Source organism: Vombatus ursinus, unplaced genomic scaffold (assembly GCF_900497805.2).
Source record: "Vombatus ursinus unplaced genomic scaffold, bare-nosed wombat genome assembly UNPS02014830.1, whole genome shotgun sequence".
NCBI classification, from domain to species: Eukaryota; Metazoa; Chordata; class Mammalia; order Diprotodontia; family Vombatidae; genus Vombatus; species Vombatus ursinus.
Genome location: NW_020954608.1, coordinates 49094614 through 49115654, shown reverse-complemented (window position 1 = coordinate 49115654; position 21041 = coordinate 49094614). Strand labels below are relative to the sequence as shown.

General features: G+C 36.8%; 1 protein-coding gene across 2 annotated transcripts in view; it reads left to right on the top strand.

The window, feature by feature from the left end:
• DERA (deoxyribose-phosphate aldolase) overlaps window positions 1-21041 on the top strand; it is a 134697-nt gene that overhangs the window by 61614 nt on the left and 52042 nt on the right. For both annotated transcript variants that reach the window (XM_027838772.1, XM_027838771.1), the window contains exon 6: window positions 11433-11561. In XM_027838772.1, the coding sequence (XP_027694573.1) occupies window positions 11433-11561 (129 nt within the window). The remainder of the gene's footprint in view (window positions 1-11432; window positions 11562-21041) is intronic.

Sequence of the window (21041 nt, the reverse complement as noted above, 5' to 3'; positions counted from 1 at the left end):
CAACTCAATTTTAAAGGGATTACAAAGATTTCACCTTTGCCCTGAGTTTGTTATGCAGACTAAATGAGAAGGTGTTGACAGATAATAAACAAATACAAATTCTCTGCCTGCTTAACCACTTAACTTGAAAGAATCATTTCAATACATTGTTTGGATCTAGTCAGAATATCTTAGTAAAATCATTTTTTTTAGAGCGAACCTGACCTAGGATTTCACTGGAGTAGGGAACTTTCAGTGGATAGACTCCTTAATAATAAGATCAGCAACTGCTCAGAAGCTTATAGTCTTGAAGAGTTGCCTGAGGACACTGAGAGGTTAAATATCTTGTCCCAGTCCCATGCCAGCAGGTGTCAAGAGACAGGGCTTGAATCTAAGTCATCTTGATTTCAAGACTAAGTCTCTCTCCAGTGTGCCATGTTGTCTCTCATGAAATCATATAATAGATAAATCCACTGAAGCACATTGTGAACTAATGTATATTTTAGGTGGACATTTCACATCTCTATATCTAATGAATTCTACTGGTTGATTATTATATAGGAACTTGAGTTTTTTATAAAGGCCAGAATTAAAAAAACAAAAAGGTGAGAAGATACATTACACATAAGTTGGAAATAAACACTAGAAAGTTTAAAACCCAATCATTAACTTATTAATGCATGGCATGACAATTTAGAACTCAAAAGCACCTGAGATCATTATCTTACTTTACCGATGGAGAAACTGAGGTCAAGAGCAATTAAATGACTTGTCCAAAGTCACATAGCTTGGTAGTTGGAAAGTTAGTCTAGATTTACTTTTGGGATAAAATTACCCTAATTATTAGATAAAAATCCTCCAGCAGGTTAAATGTCTTATGAGATGTTTAAGTTATAGATGTGCATTGATGCTGTTCTTTAGAGTTACAAGTCTGCTTGTGCAACAACAGAGATGGCTATTGCTTGAATTCTCTCTCTTTTGATTACTGAGAACAATTTTGAGTCCTGACAATGCTAAAATCTTTCTCCCCTGTGATTATTATTTGATATCAACTAGTCAGCCAGACTAGCCAGAAATAATTATTTACTATAGTGATACTACAGTAGCCACAAGCCTGTGACATACTCTCCCACAAGTACAGATAATGGTGGGTTCAAGATTGGAGAGCAGAAGTGACAAAGTGGTAACTTGACCCTCAGAAGTTCTTATGCTGCAGATCTCAAGGTGTTTCCCTTAGACATTGTGGTCTTTTTCTACTGGGCTCTTTGTAGAGCCTTGAATCTGCTTTCTTCATTGTTTACCCTGCCCTTAGCTCTCAAGGTAGTCACTTCTGTTAGCTGTTCTGGGGACACAGCTAGGGTACTGATGGTAACATAGGAAGTCTGAAATTCTTCAGACTTTAAAGCTAATGAGGTCTTCCTCTGACCAAAGCATGGAGAGAAGGCTAAGGCCAAAGTTCTCATTCCCCCCACCTCCTCCAAGCAGGGCCTTCTCCTGGCTTTGGTGGGAATGTCTTTTTCTGCCTCATCACTTACCACCAAATTTCTCAGTTGAGAATTTGGCTTAATATTTTCTAGATGACCCATAGGGCATCACTGGATTTCCTCAGCCATTCTGAATATATTTCCTGTGCAGTGTCACTAAAGTTTATACGTTATTTTTCAACGACTTTTCAAACCTAGTCTAATGTCTTTGATTGATTGAGATGTGTTCTCTTCTAGTTGAGTATCTGAGTAGAGTATCATATCACTTATTTTAAATGGGGTATAATAATTGATGAGCCTAGTCTGTAATCTAGTTAATAAGTCAGACATGATATGAACAAATCATTTTCAAAAGAAACTATCAATAATGAACCTACTTTTCCAAGCTTATCACTTACCTCCACACACTCTATGTTCCTGGCAAACTGGCCTACTTGCTTTTCCTTGCTGATATATTTTCAATTCTAGAGACAACATTCTACCTTCTCTTTCTGTGATTTGCACAGTCTATCCCACATGCCTTTCTCGTGATCCTTACTCACCTCTGCCTCTTAAGATTCCTAACTTGCTTCAAAACTCAGCTCTATGTGCATCCTCTCCTGATCCCCCCAGTGCTCCCCTCTCTGCCCCTGTGAATATACCCTGAGGTATATTACCTCATATACTCCCTATATTCTGCATTTATTTTTGCTTCCCTTCCCTCCACCTCAGTAGAATATAAGTACCTAAAGAGACTTGTTTTTTGTCTTTCATATACCCAATGCCTGACACATAGCAGACATTTAAATGTGTATTGATTAATGATCAAAAATTGCTCCAAATCACAAATAATCATAAATTAAAAATGCAAATGAAAGCAATTCTGTATCTATTAAATAACCAAAGGTGATCAAAGAGAGAAATAAATTTATGTTGGAGGAACTGTGGGAAGACAGGCATACTAACACAATGCTTGTGGAGCTGTGAATTGGTTTAACCATTCTGGAAAATAATTTTGTTAAACTATTCATACCCATTGTTCTAGTGATCCCACAAGTGAGCATATAATTCTAGGGGGTCAAAGACAGGTCCACATATAGAAAGATATTTGTAGTAGCCCTTTGCACAGAGGTAAAAGAGACAAAACCAAAAAACCAAGCAAATATAGTAACAACATATATGTCTATTGATTGAGGAATGACTGAATAAATTTTGGTATATAACCACAATTGTATTATATGTCTTGGTTGTCTTCTCATCATTTGCCCTTGCACCATGCTCTTTGGACCAAAGACCATACCTTAGATGTCTTAACCCTTTCAACTCCAGAACACTAATCCTGAGGCCTATACTGCCTTGCCTTCCTCACTCTGTCTAGGCCAGCTGTAGCCATGTTTCAGACTCTATACCCTAGCCATCTTGAATCTACTCTGTAGGTACCCTTCCCTTTCTCCCCTTTCTAACTCTGGAATTATAATCAAATCAATGCTACCACTGATGTTATAAAGGGTATGTAAATTTACTTCCTTAAGGCTCCATTCACAATCCCTATGACTTTCTAGACTGAAAGACTTCTTCCTAACACCACTCTCCTATGTGTGTTCTCTCTCCCAATTGTAATGTAAGCTCCTTCTGGGTAGATACGTTGTCACTTTTCTGTTTGTCTCTCCAGTGCTTAGGCAGTGCTTTGCATAAATTAAGTGATTAATAAATGCTCTTAAATTCATTCATAAACACGATATAGTAAAATCTTATTGTGCTGTAAGAAATGCAAAGCATGAGGAATTTAGAGAAATTCAGGGAAGACTTGTATGAAGTAATACAAAATGAAGAAAACAGAGCCAGTAGAATAATATGTGCAATCTGCATATTGTAAATGTATAATGTGAATGAAAAGAACATTAAAAGGGATTCAAATTCTAACTAATCATGATGATCAGTCTAGGTTCTGAAGAAGAATTGATGAAGTATCTCTTTCCTTTTGGTAGAGAGGAGAGACTACAGGTATAAAAAATGTGATATACTCTATAAGATGAGGTTGACATGTTGGTTGTTTTTATTTTTGCTTTTGTTGTTTGTTCTATAAGAGGGCTTAATGAGGGTAGTGAGGCAATCCAGAAATCCAATCCAATCCAATAAACAAATGACTGTGATATAAATACAAAAATATCAACCAAACTTATTTTTAAAAAATTCTTATTTTGAAAACTTCATATTATTTGACTATGTGACCTTACCATCAATCCTCAGCATTCACATGTTTAACTCTGGTGATTTTAAGCGTTCACGTTATTTTGTTAGTAACCTTATTTTCACTTTTACATTGGCAACTACACACATTTGCAACTCTGTGTAGTGGAGAAAAAAAATGAGAGCTGTGATGCATGCAGGTTTGTGAAGTGGCTGCAATCCTACTGTGTGCTTCAGTGGTCTTGTTCACCATACTGTTGTAAAGAGCTCCCTGTGCATTCAAAGTTTCTCGGGGACTTCTGACAGCAGTGACTTAAGTCCTAGTAACCTCTTCTTTGGTTTTCAGAGGGCAGCAAAGGTGGAGAGGTTTAAAGCAGTGTAGTATACTATTGTCTGAAATAAATTTTTTTTAAAATTGAGATGTTAGCACAGAAAGTCACAGAATTCTAGGGAATTACTAGTGAGAAAAAATGTTTTGCATGTTACCAATTTTATTTTGCGTACTGCATTTTGTGGACTATTTCATAGTTACTGTGTTAGGAAAAGTACATATTATCAGAATTAATGTTTTGTTATAAAGAATTACATGCAGAAAAGTGAATTTTCAGCAATCTCTAGTGAAAGATTGCAGTTTTTGGTCATCATGGGAACATAACCCCCAACTTCCCATAAGTTTAATATGTCAACATTCATGTTATTGAATTTGTGTCATTTATTTTCTAGAGTGTTTTTATTTGTGTCAATTTTCTGTCTTGGATCACAAGCTTTTACCAGAAATATTTTTTGCAAACTTTGCCCATTCAACAGTATCTTTTCTTGTTTTAGCTGCATTGATTTTGTTTGTGCAAAAGTCTTAAATTTTTATGCAATCAAAATTTTTTATCTTTTATAATTACCTCTATCTTCTTCTGGGTAAGAACTTTGCATGTAGTCCTATTTATGAAAGATATCTTCTGTTTGCTTCATTTTTTAAAAATGATGGAACTGACCTTTCATATTGAAGTTGCAAATCCATTTGGTGATTATTGTGATATATAGCATAAGAAACTGGTCAAAACTTACTTTCTGCCAAATTTTCCCATTGATTATTGTTGAATAGGGAGTCTTTCCTGTAGTAGTTTATGTTCTTGGATGTATTGAACCTTAGACTTCCATGTTTGATTGTGTCTAAATCTTTCTTATATCATTTGTAACAAATCTATTTTTTTCTGGGTTTTTTTTTAAATTCTCTAGACATTAAAAAAATTTATTCTGCTTCATACTACGGCTCAAGATCTAGGTCCCTTTTGTTTCTACTTTTTTTCCCCCCATCATTTACCTTGAAATTCTAATGTTCCTAATGAATTGTTTTCTTTATTATTTTGTCTAATTTGTTTAATGGTGACAGGGACTGGACTTGTTATCTCATTTCCTCTACCTTCTCTGAAATTTATATTCTTACTATGTTACCTAGAGGAGCACCTAGAGGTTAAGTGACTTGTCCAGGGTCACACAGCCAGTACTGTGTTAGCAGCAGGACCTAGCTAAGCTAAGGTCTCTGAGGCCAGTTCTCTATTCACTCACTGTCAACTACTTGAATACATCCATTATGTTTCCCCTTTGTTTTCTCAAAGGAGATAATACTTGTAATGTGCTAAGCACAGTGCCTGGCACCTGTTAAATGATTAATAATTGTTTGTTCCCTCCCTTTCTCCCTTTTCTCCAAGCTAAACTGCCTCAGTTTCTTCAACTGGTATTAATGTGACATGATCACAAGGCCCTTCATCATCCTATTTGCTCTTGTTCAAATGCTCTCCACCTTATCAGTGTTCTTCCTAAAATGTGGCATCCAGAACTGAACATGTTACTCTTGTAGTCTGATCATAAGACCAGAGCAGTACTGTCCTCTTCCTAATTCTGGACACTGCGCTGCTTCCAAACAGAAGTCTAAGGAATCATTCAGCCAATCAATTTGCATTATGTGACAGGCACTTAAAGAAAAAAGCAAAAAACAGTCCCTGCCCACAAGGAGCTTAGCTTTTTTTTAAATTAGCCTTATCACATTATTGATTAATATTGAGCTTAAAATCACCTAAAACTCCTTAGTGCCTTCTAAAAGAAATGGCTATTTTGTCCCCTTGAAGCTGATTATTTTGAACCCAAGTGTAAGACTTTATACTGATCTCTGTTAAATTTTAGCTTGAGAGGCGGCATGATTTTGTGGATAGAGGGTTAGCCTGGGGTCAGTTCATTTCCTACCTAGGACACATAAAAATGTGACAATTCACTAGACTCACTCAGTGCCTCAGACAACTCACCTGAGAATTTTTAACTTACTGGTTTCTAATCTGCTTGGGTGAAGAGAGTTCCCACCCTTAGAGTCCCCTACAACAATGAAATCACAAGTCATGAACCACACACATGAAAAAAATCATAATTGATTCAACCCGATATTCTAACCAGTGAAGACCTTTTTGAATGTTAACCATGCCTTTCAATGTTGGCCCTCTAAAGGTTTCCTGGTGTTTTAACTCTGTGAGTTTTCAGTTCTTTATTATTAACTATAGCATTGTTAGTTGACTTGATGGATGATAACTATTTTTTGGGGGGGGTACAGTTTTATGCCCCTTCTAAGTATAAATGGTTGCTCTATACTTTTATGTTGTGTTTTGTCATACATACAATTATCTTGAGTGTTATTTTCAGGCCATTCTTGCACACTGTTGAGCATCTTTCTGGTATTCAAAAAGTAATTGTTTAAACCTGTTCTTAAACAATTATTTCTGAGGTTCTTTTGAATAGTATGAAATATAAAAGTAAATTCATTCTGTGATTTATATCAGAAACCTAGTCTTTAAACTCTTAGGATCTTACTTAATTTAATCCTTTCTCCCTCTCTGCCACCTCCCACCCACTAATCCCCATCGAAAGTTTTTTCTAATATAGTTTTCCACGATTATCAATAGTATTGTTTACATATCTAAAAAATTTTGAAGAAACCCTAAGGTGAGAGGGTGAGTATATTTCAAATGAAGCTTTCTTTTATTTCGGTAGGGAGCTGGAAGGAAGGACAAGACTATTTTAAATGGAAGAAAAGAAAAAAGAACAAAGAAGCAAGCCTTGACTTTACCTTTCCCATGGCATGGGGAGATAATGCTATAGAAGATATAAACCCCTTTCAAATCCATATGGATGGTGGTTAATTCTGATGTACAGTATTCTCTCCTATCTTGTGCCCTGTTATATACTCCTTCACCAGACCATTCTGAAGATGAGCAATTTCTCTGCCACCTGTTAGTGAACACTGATTGGATACCTTGTGTTAAAACAATGAAACAGCCAAAATACTCAATGACTTTGATTCTTCCTTGCCTAGGAACCCAGGGCTAGTGGTGAAAGTTTAGGGTTACTGTAATTGAAGTCTCAAGGATGGGGTAGGATGGGGCAGGCAGGAGATACCTATTCGATGAATTTCATTATTAGAATGTTTAAGCACCAATAATATAATGTACCTTAGACTGCCAGCACACCTATTTTCATAGGGTCATAGATTTAGAGCTTATTGAAAAATAAAGTTTGGATGACTTTCTTTCCTTCTTTCCCTCTTTCTCTCTTCCCTCCCTCCCTCCTTCTCCTTCCTTCCTTCCTTCCTTTTTTCCTTCTTCCTTCTTCTTTCTCTCTTCTGTCCTTTTCTCCCTCCCAGCCACCCTCCCTTCATTCCTTTCTTTCCTTATACCCTTCCTTCTTTAACTCCTTCACATGATTCCCTTCTTACCTTACATGTCTACCTCTTTCCTCCTTCCTTCCCTCTCTTCAGCCCTTCCTTCTTCTCCCCTTCCTCTCTTCCCTTCCTTCCACCTACTCTTCCTTTCTTCCTTTTTTCTCTTTCTTTTCTCCTTTCCTTTCCTCCCTCTCTTCCTTCTTATAAACTTTATTAGCAGAATTAAGTCTTTAACAAATGAGAAGGAGAGGTAATAGGCATTTATTGAGCACCTACTATGTGCCAGGCAGGGGTAGCTAGTGGATAGCTAGCACAGTGGATAGAGTGCTGGGCCTGGAATCAGGAAGACTCATTTTCCTGATTTAAAATCTGGCCTCAGACACTTTCTAGCTGTGTGATCCTGGGCAAGTCACTTAACCCTGCTTGCCTTAGCTTCCTCATTTGGAAAATGAGCTGGAGAAGGAAATAGTAAACCACTTCAGGATCTTTGCCAAGAAAACCCAAATGAGGTCATGAAGAGTTGGAAATGACTGAAAAATGACTGAACAACCACAAATGTGCCAGCCACTGTGCTAAACAGCTTACAAGTTATAAAGAACTCATTTGCTCCTCACAACAATTGTATAAGGTAGGTATAGTTATCTCAATTTTATAGTTGAGGAAACTGAGGCAGATAGTGGTTAAGTGACTTGTCCAAGTCACATAGCTAATCAGTGTCTGAAATTTGATTTGAACTCAAGTCTTCCTGATTCCACAGCCTAGCACTCTGTTGTGTCACCCCATCAAGTATTTGAGGCAAGATTTCTACTCAAGTCTTCATGACTTGTCCTTTTTTCATTACGAACATTCCCTCTAATAGTGCAACCTCTCAATTGGAATCCAAACAAGCATGCAGGGGACAGTAATTTAAAATGTCCTTTATTACTGGACCAACCAACCAACCAACTAAAGCAGTACATGAAAACAAAAAGACAGGAGCATTCTCTTCAACAATAAATTTCTTTGTGTCTGAACCTGAATTGGCAACTTCCAAACTTAATTCTTATCAGGGGCAATGGCATGGTGAGGGGTTTGGACTTGGTACAGAAGAAGTATGGGCATCACCCACCATACTGACAATTCTTTACAAGCCCAGCCTGTCTTTTTCCAATGTCTTCTCTACTGATTTTTTTTTTGCCAGTTTTCATTCAAGTTCACTGAGAAATGGGATGATATTTTTTGCTTCTACTTTTTTTGCAAGAAACTGTTTGATCCTAAAAGTCTAATGGGAAGAGGTCACTGCTGTAATTCACTACATTCAATGACTTTCGTAAGGTCAAACAGGTAGTAATTGGCAGAGTCAGGATCTGACTCCAAATCTCACTCTTGGAACTGACAAAGGATATGTGTGTGTGTGTGTGTGTGTGTGTGTGGACACACACATACACACGCTCAAAACATCCATCGCAAGATTTTATTTCTAAGCATCATCTATATCCTAGACATTTCTCAATTTTTTTTACATCACTCTTGCTTGATTTTACATTAGGTACATATCCTAAATTATTTATAACCCCTGTGTTGGAATTTCATTTTCATTTGTCAGTCATTGTCAGTAGCCTTCTAATTTATCTTGTTACTGGCAAGATTTTCTTTTCAGGTTGGCAACAAGAGGTGCTTGTGAATATTTTCTGCAGTAAATTTGAACATCTTGCATTCATTGAAGTTTTATCATATCTATTGTGTATGTCAGAGTGGGTCCCAGTGAATAAACTTATGTAGGACTTTGCCAATCATGAAAAATCACCTTTGGATTAATTCCTAAAATCATACTCTGTGATAAGTAAAAGAACCTTATCAATTTTTTCCTCCCAGCCCCTTCATTTTACAGATAAAGAAACTAAGGAACAGAGAGTTTGGGACATTTTTTTTTTAAGAAGTCATATAACTTAATTAGTGGCAGGTCTTGGATTAGGCCCTAGGTCTCCTGACATTTGTTGTGGTCTTTTTCATTTTAGCATGTTTTTCCTATTCTATTCTCATCTGGAAGATAGATAAATATAATAAAAATTTCCATATACTTAAATTTGCCCCAAATTTTTTATGGTCTCTGTAACAACCCAAACACTTTTTTTGTTTTACTCTATTTTTTTTTAATTTCCAGAAGAAACCTAGCTCTCTTACTGTTGTGGGATGCTACTTTAAAAAAATGTGATTGTAGAAATAAATGTTATTCTGTGAGAGTTGTATGTGCACACACGTGTACATTTTTGGGATAGAGGCAACTTAATTCAGCAGTAAGGTTTTACTCATTATCTTGGAAACCTGAGTTCTGATATCTGTTCTACTACTGCCCAGTGATGAGACCTTGGCCAAATCATTCACCTTTCTGTGTTTCAGTTTTCTCATCTATAAAATAGAAATGATAGCTTATTATGATGTTGAAATAGTGTACATAAGGCACTTGGGGCTTTTGAAGAATGGTGCTTTGAAATTTCAAGAGATTACTCATTCTGTTGAGCAATTACTTCTCATGAAGAATTTTTTAGGGAATGGGAATCTCTTGAACTTATTACTTCATTTGTAATTTCCTCTACATATACAGTTCAGTAGCAATTATAATAAATCTACATCCTGCTTCTCTCCTTTCCCACTAATGTAGAAGAAAATAGGCCATTAGTTTTTCCATCATTTTGCTCATTTATGTTGGAAGAAAGTTACAGTTGAAAATGTTAATGGATATTATGATTTGAGATTGACTAGGTTACATTTCATCCATTTAATCTCTGATTGGGATATATTATCCATCTAGTTGCCAAGATACCCATTGTTATAATGTCTAGGAAGCATGCTGAAACACTTGGTGACTGATAATGCTTCTGTAGTCTACTGTTAGTCAATAAGCACTTACTGAATTTCCATGGTGGGTATATTGGAAATATACTGTATATGTTTTTTAAGTTGCTAATCTTTGGGAAATGGCTATTCTCAAGAATCAAAGAAAAAAATTTTTTTAGCGTTTTATGTTAATGATATTTAATAAGAGGAGTCTGAGGTCAAACATTTTTGAACTTGTGATAAGCAATATATGGAAATATGGTAACCTTTTTGCTCTGGATATTGCCTTTATGTTTTTCTAAAGAGGCTTTGTTTCAAGTTCCTTGAAGTCACGGGCTATTTTGTCTCACTTCATCATTGTTCATCACAGCGCCTAATACAGTGTTGAGCATAGTTGGAACCTGATAAATGATTGTTGACTTACTAATTTAGTATCTGAGTTAGTCTGAGCTTTGTAGATAAAGGAAGAAATTATATCTTTCTAAATAATGAACCTACAGTTCCACTCTACAACTTAAAGAAAAAAAGTCTACTGAAAAGAAAAAAAAAATCAGAAAATCATTTCTAGAGTTCATAGCTAAAATGTTAGCCTTTCCAAAAGATATAGGGAGTGAGTATTGCCCAAATGAGAAGTTACTGATTGTTTAATTATTTAATTTAGTTAAGTGCTATGTGCCCATTTGGGCACAGGGTGGTGGTGTTTTTTTGTGTTTCGGATTGTGATTAAAAAAAACCAAGTTCCAGATAGCTTTTAATTGAGCCATGAAATACATTCACATTTGTGTACTATTGTGTTTGACTATCTCAGTAACTTAAAAAAGTGTATAGCGTGAGACAGTGCTACTCAGTACAGGCAGTGGTGGGGCTGGGCGGGAGACTCTTTGGCCACAACTATCACCAATCCAGCTGGAGAATTCTGTTCTCCTTCAGAATTGAAATGGAGTGGTCATTGACTATCAGGGTTTCTGCCTGGCCCATATATGGCTTATGAAGTACCTTGGTCAGCTGAGCTCTTTAAGCCTTTCCAGAGGATCTTTTAAGAATATTTTTTTAGATTCAAACCAACGTTCTATGTCAACATATTACTTTTTCTTTTTACTTTTCTTGAAAGCTGAAAATAGCAGATTTTTTTTTACATATAATAGGTATTATTAATTTTGGACAATTAAAATGCTAAATAAGTTTTATTCAAATTTTAAATAAGCTCCGCTATCTCTAAACTGCTGACAAGCCATGTTGTCAATTGCCTGAGTTTTAGCTGCCATAATTTTTTCCCTCAACAGCTTTGTATGATGAGATCCGTCAGTTTCGCAAGGCCTGTGGAGATGTGCACCTCAAAACCATTCTGGCAACAGGAGAACTTGGTTCCCTTACTAATGTCTACAAAGCCAGTATGATAGCTATGATGGCAGGTAAGCAATTGTGCTTAAATGCTTTTGGTTATTAAAACAATAAGGGAGAATGATTGTGATAACCTTCATGATATCCTATCAGAAGTCTCTGAAAGTGCTAATAATTTGAAATAGATTTTGTTTTCTACTTTTGTAGAAATATGCAATGGTCAAAAACTGACTTCATATGTACTGTCCTTGTTGACTGTGGAGTTGACTTCTTTACTGTGCTATTCATGTACAGTAGATGGCGCGCTTGTTCACGAATTGCGTTGCATTCTATTCATTGATTTTGCTTTTCATCAACTTAAATGAAGCAGGAACTTTTATCTCTTCCTTATTCTTTTTTTCCCCCTAAATTTTGCACTTTTAGTACTGCCAAAAGATTTGCACTCTTTGAGAAGGCTCATGCTTTTTGTTTTAAGTGATCCTAAAAAGTTCATGAAGGTATTTTATTTACCTATTCAAACGTGGATGTGGATAGTGTTGACAATAGTACTTTCCATTCCAAACCAGCAGATCTTAATCCCTGACCAAATGACTAAATTTGACCCTTGGTTCAGTTTCACCTGGCCTTTAGGGTAAAATCGTCTAGTCCCATATTCTGCCTGTCTGGGGAATAACTTTTGTGGGACTGGGGATGTGGAAGTGTGTATACTGTTCAGAGCAGAAATTTTGAAAATCTCCAAAAGGAAGCCCTAGAGGAATTGGAGAATGGGTCTTAGAACATCTGCCCACCCTATCTTCTGGGGTTGTGAGGACCAAATGAGATAATATATATGAAACTCATTTTGAAGCTCTACACTCAGTACATATATTGTAAGGCCCAGTGATTAACACATAGTAGATGCTTAATAAATGCTTGTTGAATGACTAATTGATTAAAATATTAAGACAGCATGGTGTAGTGGATAGAGTTGGGATTAAAGCCAGGAAGACCTAGACTCAAATAGCCTCTGATACTCTGTTGTTTGGCATTTAAAGCTTTTTATATCCTGGCCCTGTTCTCCCTTTCTAGTCTTCATTGCACTCCTTCCCAAGTACTCTATGATCCAATTTCACTGTCTCATTTGCAGTTTCTCCAATGCAATATTTCCTCTCCCATGTCTACGTCTTTGTATTGGCTGAAATGCTCTGTGTGGAGTGACTTCTGCCGGTTTCCCTGTCCTTCTTCAAGACTCAGTTCAAATCGTACCTTCTGGAGGAGGCCTTTCCTCAGTCTGTCCAGCTGCTAATAACTTCCCCTCCCCCTCCTGTATTAACTTACATCTACTCTTTATATATCTTATATGTACCTGGTCATTTACATGTTGTCCTCTCCCTTCCTCCTACGTTAGAATGTGTGCTTCTTGAGGGTTGGGACCGTTTTTGACTGTCTTTGAATATAATTTATTTACTTCACAAATGTATATTTGTTATATATACTGGAATACATAAATTGCTGGGATATAGCAAGTGCTTAATAAATTCATGTTAACTGACATATAATGGCTGTGTCATCCTGGGCACTTAACCTCCTCAGTGAGGAATCATTGAAGTGGATTTTGTTTATTGCTCTGCAGGCACACCCCATATCCCACTCGTGCAGTGAGAACATGCCAATCATATTATCCTAGATTCATAGATTTAGAGCTGGAAGGAACCTTAGAAACTATTGAGTCTGAGCCTCATTATTTTACAGATGAGGAAACTGAGGCACACAGAGGTTAAGGGACCTCCCCAAAGTCACATGGCTAGTGTTTGATGTCTTATCTAGACAGAGTTCCTCTAATTATCGTTCTTTTAGAATTGTGGTTTCTAAAGTGATGGGCCTGCTACCCCCCCGGGAAACCATGACATAACCTCATAGGGTCCATGATCAGCCAATCAAAAGGTAGAAAGATGGATCACAGCCCAAACATCCTTGTCTCCATGGGGCTTGTCTCCGATACAACCTTCTTTACCTATTAAAGGGAAGTGCTTTGCCATTTCCCCACCTCTTGCTTCGCTCTCAAGACTATACAAGCTCTTAATCTCTCCCCAGCTGCACATTACTATTAGGAAAATCTCTTCCTTCTCTGTCTCCATATACCCATTTCCCTGGTATATTTAAACCTCCATATCACCTCTGGTGTGTGTACATACATACATACATGCACACACATACACACAAACTCATACATACACATATATATTCAGAAGTAAATATAATATAAAAACAAAAGGCACAACTAAATTAAAAGATTTAACCCAATATTTAACCCAATATTTAACCCCAATTTAACCCAATTTAACCATTAATTTAATTAAAAGAAAAAAACCCAAAGTACTTTCACAGTTTATAGTCTTAGTTGCCATAGTGGATATATACAAAAGAAATATGTAGTGCTGGGAGGAATCAGGAAAGGCTTCATATAGGAACCTTGAAAACAGCTAGTGAAAGAAAGAATTGGATGGAATTGATTACAATACATAATCCTGTGAGAGGAAGAAAGAAAAGAAGGAAGGAAGGAAGAAATGAAGGAAGGAAGGAATAAAGAAAGAAATCAGGTTAATCTGTCATAGTTGCCAAATATCTAAGGCCATGTGGAAATGATCACTGCCTCTTTTTCCTGAGGTCCACTAAACATGACTTTAAAAATATTCTGAATTTTTATTAGGAATCAGTCAAACTTACCAGCCTTTAATTTATATACTTTATTCTCCTCCTTTAAAAAAATTAGGAATTTGCTTTTCAGTCATGTCATACCTCTTCTAATCTTCATGATCTTCCAAACATCATTGATAGTGACTTAGGATACATGTAGTTCATTTGAGCCAGGTAGCTTTCTGGCTGCTTACAGTAGGTTTTCTATGGTCTAGAAGCTCTAGATTTTGACTCCAATGCTCCTGGGAGTTTTCATTTTATAGTTTCTTTCAGGAGATGATGGGCAGATTCTATTTCATTTTGTCATTCATCTGGTTCTAATAGATCTGGACACTTTTTATTCATGATTTCTTGAAATACAATAGCTGGGCTCTTTTTTCTAGTAATCCCTTCACCTACTGATTCTTAAATTATTTCTTCTTGACCAGGTCAGTTGTTTTTGAAATGAGATACCTTCCATTTTCTCTCTCTTTCTCTCTCTTTTTTCAGTCTTTTGACTTTGTTTTAACATTTTCTTTCTTTTTTTAAATTTTAAAAAATTTTTAACATGTGTTTTTAAAACTTTGGGTTACAGGTTTTCTCCCTTCCTCCCTCCCCACCCACCCTTATTGAAAAGGCAAGCATCTTGATACAGGTTGTAGATGTGTAGTCATGCAAAACACTTCCATAGTAGTCCTGTTGTGAAAAACTAAGTATATTTCCCTTCATCCTATCCTACCCCTGTTTATTCTGTTCTCTCTTTTGACCCTGTCCCTCTTTAGAAGTGTTTGCTTTTGATTATCCCCTCCCTCAATCTGCCTTACCCTTTATTAACGCCCTTCTCTCTTGTCCCCTTCCCCCCTTATTTTCCTGTAGAGTAAGATAGATTTCCATACCCCATTGCATATGTTATTCCCTCCTTAAGCCAAATCCTATGAGAATAAGATTTACTCATTCCCTCTCACCTTCCCCCATTTCCCCTCCTCTGTAAAACCCTTTTCTTTGTTTCATGTGAGATATTTTACCTCATTCTACTTCTCCCTTTTTCCTTCTCCCAGTATAATCTTCTCCCACCCCTTAATTTTATTTTCCAGATATCACCCCTTCATCTTCAACTCACCCTGTGTCTTCTATCTATCTATACAAACATAATTTTTTCCTTCCCACTACCCTAATACTGACAAAGGACTCATGAGTTACAAATATCATCTTTTCCTGCAGGAATGTAAACAGTTCAACCTTAATAAGTCTCTTATGATTTCTCGTTCCTGTTTACCTCTTCCATGTTTCACTTGAGTCTTGTATTTGAAAGTCAATTTTTCTATTCAGCACTGGTCTTTTCCACAGGATTGCTTGAAAGTCCTCTATTTCATTGAATGACCATTTTTTACCTTGAAGGATTATACTCAGTTTTGCTGGGTAGGTGATTCTAGATTGTAGTCCTAATTCCTTTGCCCTCCGGAATATCATACTCCATGCCCTCTGGACCCTTACTGTAGAAGCTGCTAAATCTTGTTTTATTCTGATCGTGTTTCCACAATACTTGAATTGTTCCCTTCTGGCTGCTTGTAATATCTTCTCCTTGACCTGGGAATTCTGTAATTTGGATACAACATTCCTAGGAGTTTTCCTTTAGGGATCTCTTTCAGGAGGTGATTGGTGGATTCTTTCAATTTCTATTTTGCCCTCTGGTTCTAAAGTATCAGGGCAGTTTTCCTTGATAATTTCTTGAAAGATCATGTCTAGGCTCTTTTTTTGATCATGGCTTTCAGATAGTCCAGTAATTTTTAAGTTCTTTCTCCTGGATCTATTTTCCAGGTCAGTTGTTTTTCCAATGAGATATTTCACATTCTCTTCTATTTTTTCATTCCTTTTGATTAGTGTTACAGTGCCTTGATTTCTCAAATTGTCCCTATCTTCCAATTTCTTCATTCTAATTTTTAAGGAAGTATTTTCTTCAGTAAGCTTTTGGACTTCCTTTTCCATTTGGCTAATTTTACTTTTAAGGGCATTCTTCTCCTCGTTGTCTTTTTGGACCTCTTTTGCCATTTGGATTAGGCTATTTTTTAAGGTGTTATTTTCTTCAGTATTTTTTTGGGTCTCCTTTAGCATCACTCTCAGTTTTTCCTCTACTTCTCTTACTTGCTTCTTAAAATCCTTTTTGAACTCTTCCATGGCCTGGGACCAATTCATATTTTTCTTGGAGGCTTTGGATGTAGGAGCTTTGGCTTTGTTGTCTTCTTCTGGTTGTATGTTTTGATATGCTTTGTCATCAAAGTAAGATAATAATTTTTGCGCTGCTTGCTCATGATCCCAGTCAATTACTTGAGTTATAAACTCTTTGTTAAGGTAGGAGTCTATTTCCAGTGTGGGGAATGTACTGTCCCAAGCTTTAGGGGTTTTGTGCAGCTGTGTTTAGAGATACTTCTAGGGACCTGTAAATTTTTAGTTCTTTCAAGGTGGTATGATCAAGAGGGAGGTGTTTACTCCTTTCCTGGCCTGTGCTCTGGTCTATGAGCACTCTTTTCTGTCTTGGAACTGTGAGGAGGGTTTCCTCTCCACAGCCACTACAAGCTCCACCGTGCCAGCACTCCTCCTTTCCCCAGGACTACCACCCAGAACTGTGACCCAGATCCAAGCACGGGCAAAGCAAGAGAATCCTGCACCAGCAGAGAGATCCCTGCAATCCCCCTCTGATCAGCCACTTGATTCCCCCTCAATCTGTGGGCCAAAAGCTTAGGAGGCAGTCGCTGCCCCCGCTGAGCTTGGGGACTGGAGCTGAGATCACTGGCTTCTCTCTCTCCCTGCTGATGCAGACTTTTCCCACTGACCTTCCAAGTTGTCTTTGGCGTTCCTGGGTTGAGAAGTCTGGAAACCACCACAGCTGCCCGGGATTTAGTCCTCTGAGGCCTGCTCCAGGGTCGCTGTGACCTGCGCTCCTCTCCCAGCCTGGCGTGATATACCTTTCCGATCAACCATCCAGGCTGTCTTGGGCGAGAAATTTGTTTCTCTGTCTTTTTGTGGGTTCTGCTGCTTTAAAATTTGTTTAGAACCATTTTTTTTTATAGGTATTTGGAGGGGTTTGGGGGAGAGCTCAAGCAAGTCACTGCTTTCACTCCACCATCTTGGTTCTGCCCCCCTAACATTTCCTTTCTAAGGCTTTCTTCGAGAACTCTTATTTCATTTGTAAGATTGCTTTTACATCTTTAAAAACATCTTCATTTCTCCTAGGTGTTCAGGTTGATCCTATAACACAACTATGTTTTTCTTTGAGACTTTTTTTTTGATGAGGCAATTGAGGTTAAGTGACTTGCCCAGGGTCACACAGCTAGTAACTGTTAAGTATCTGAGGCCGGATTTGAACTCAGGTCCTCTTGACTCCAGGGCCAGTGCTGTATCCACTGTGCCACCTAGCTGCCCCTGAGACTTTTCTTGTAGATGATTTGTAGTTAGTTTTTTCTTCTGGGTTTATGTCTTGGGGCTTTCTGTCTCCATAATAGGTCTTTTTGTTAGGAATCTTTTTTTGTTTACTCATTTTTCCAGTTTTAATTCCTGAATTGTGACTTTTTCTTAGGACCAGATTCTGCACACTTCTGGAAAGAGTGTTGAGGATTAGTATGGTCCTAATCTGTATTATGTGGGGTCCTGCCATTGTATTTTCCAGATTTTGAATACTGTGTTCTTGGAGCATGGGTGGCTCAGGGTGGCAAGCTGCAAACTTTTACTAAATAGTCTAATCTAGGTAATGGTCTGATCTCTGCTCTCTTGGTCTGAGCTTTGCAGTCCTAGGTATCTGGTTTGAGTCTGGGCAACACAACTGCAGGTTTGTCCCTGTGTGGAGCTTCCCCAGAAAGTTTTTTGATCCAGCCTTTATTAGCTAGCTGAAAGGCTTTAAAGTTTTAATGACAGGGTTATAAGTTCAGTCCTCAATTTCCAGGCAGCAAATCTCTCCCTGGTCACTCACCAGTGGACTGAATCCTCTGTCCTGCTCGAGCGACTAAGTAACAGAGATGTAGGCTCATCCCTCATCTGTTCTGAGAGCTGAATTTGTGATCTGGCTTCAGAGGCAAAGAGATAGAGCTGCAAGTCTAGGTGACTTGAACTCACTGAGATCAGCTTAGGTGCTCACTTAACTATCATCTTATTTTAGGTATTAACCTCCTATAGCTAAATTTCTTTTGCCCTTAGCAAGCTAAAATGATTCTCCTTTGGCAGAGAAAGTAGAAATAGCATAAGAGTTGAGTAATTTTATTTTCTTTCTATCAAAAATTTTCACTGTCTTATCTACCCTAAGCTTTAGTGCTATCCCATCCTTTCCCTAATAAAGCTAAAGTCCAAAACAAAAACCATATTTGTTATTATCCTTAGCTTTTTTTAGCAGCTTCAATTCATTCTGAAGGTTTAGTTACTCCTGAAATTATTCTCATAGAAACATGCCACACTTTAGTATTTATTTTCTGTTAACTTGCCCTTGCTTCTTTGTTCTCTGAATTAAAAAAAAAATCTACTAGTTGTTGAGTTATCTGTGCATCCATATCACTTCCTTTAGGAAGCTTCTATTTCCCCCCTTATCAGAATTGCCTCTAAGAAATATCTTCAGAATTTATTCTTGAAGACTCTTGAGCTAAATGTCCTACCTATCCTTCCTCTGAAATCTACTTTCCCAAAGTCTAGGGGGCATGTCATACTATTCTCCCCTACAGTATTACTACTTCAAAGATGGGGTTATCACTTCCCCCCAAGCTTTCTATCATTTTCCCCGTAGCAACCACTTTTCCCTTGTGTAGAGCCTGGAGATGTTTTTAAGGGGATACCTTAAGAGTTTTCATGATACATTGTTAGTTAATTGACTAAATGCTTTTGAGAAGAAACAGAGCTGTTTTTTTTTCAGTTTGAAAAAGAAATTTTAGAATTAGAATATTGTTTTTAATTTGAGGGGGGGTTAGAAAAAGTTTTCACTTTGTCTGGATTATATGGGTGATGTCTCAATTTTCTTTGTTTAAAATGACTGTTGTAGCCTATACTTAAAAAAAAAATTATCACCAACTGGGACATTGAGTATAAGTTTCCTAAGTTAGAATGCTGCTAAATTGGGCAGGGAAAACAGAGGAGACACTGAATAGTCAATGAAATTTGGAAGGGCTTATATCATCCATGTCACATAAGCCTTTTTAATAGAATTCTAGCAGCTACCATACTGATTTTATGTTAATATTCTAGTGAATAATTAAAACATTCCTGTTTATTTTTTAATAAAAAGAAAAAAACATACAAATTGTCTCTGGGTTTGTAATGTTACTTACCATTGCTACCACGCAGATAGGTGGGGCATCTAAGGTTTTAAGCAAGAATAAGTTATATGCATAATTAAAAAGCAAATTTCCTTTGACTTGTACTTTATTCTTATCTTTCAATATTCAAAATTATAAATTTTAGAAAAGAAATTAAAGCTCTTCAAACTTTTCATGTCATTTTTTTCCCCAGAGACATTCTTTTAATGAAGGGAGGATATACTGAGGAGTGATTAGTGATTTTTTTTAAACTGCTGAAAAAATTCTTTAAAGCAAATTTCTCGAATGTGTTAATATATCCGACTATAAGCACACATCTGGGGAGAGTAGAGGGTTCTTTTCATCATTCACTTTTTAACTCAGTCTCCCACGAGTGGAGCATTAGCTTTTCTTTAATTGAACAGTATTTTCTTCTTAACAGTACAATTTTTTTCTTCTATTTGTATCCCCAGTAACCAGCACAGTATCTGACACACAGTAGGGACTTAATAAATGGTTATTGATTGATTATTTCACTAATTCATTTTTTTTCTTTTTTCTTTATTAAGGGGGCCTTTGGATCATGGTGTAAGGAGAGAACATTTTTTTTTTCTCCAAGACCATTGACCCACAGAAAAGAGACAGAGATAGATAGACACCTTCAGAGAGAAAAAACACACAAACAGACACGTACACACATCCTCACAGAGACTTTTGTGCAACAACTTTGATTCTTTTATGTTCCCTAATAATTGTGTCTCCCCCCGCAAAAGCTCCTTATTTTATCCTTAACTTCCCTCGCCAGCTTCAGATCCTTCTGAACATGAGACTTCTGAAACTGTTCTTAATATGTCATGCCATGCATTTGACATGCATATATATTTGTGTGTGTACAGAGTGAGAGAAATGTGTGTATATACATATACATATATATGTATATATATTTAAACTAAATTAAATTTAAATTTAAACTAAATTTAAACTGAATTGGCAATTTCTCTGTGTCTGCATTGGTGGGCAGACAACTCTTTTTTCTTCTTCATTAGAATTGTTTCTCTTTGTGTCTTTAGAATTTCATTCTTGAGAATTTTCCTTCCCTTCTATGTTTATTTCTTTTGTAAAATTTTAGCCTATGGAATCTTACCTAGCCTTCCTCTTTACCCTTTGAAATCTATTCTCCTAAAATCCAGGGTGCACAGTGTTATAGTTTATTTTAGCCTTCAGTAAGTCTTGCTGATCCATGCCATAGATATAAAAATACCCTAATATAGGAAATATTGAACAAAATCCTTGTTCAAACAGTTGAGTCTGTTTATTGCACCCAGAGCATACTATTAGACAGTCAAGGGTTAAATTAGAAGTTCAATCAATGAGCAGACTTAATGGAATCTTTGTTTTTTGTTTTTCCATAAAATTCCTTATGAGCTAATGATCACCTGTTTAGAGGAATAAGCCCTAGGCTCTGGGAAAATTTTTCAGTCTAGCCATGGCCAAAAGAAGCAGCCCCCTTCCCTCCCTCCCTCAATTTGCAAAGTTAATCAGACTCTTTCTTTCTTTCTTTCTTTCATTCTTTCTTTCATTCTTTCTTTCTTTCTTTCTTTCTTTCTTTCTTTCTTTCTTTCTTTC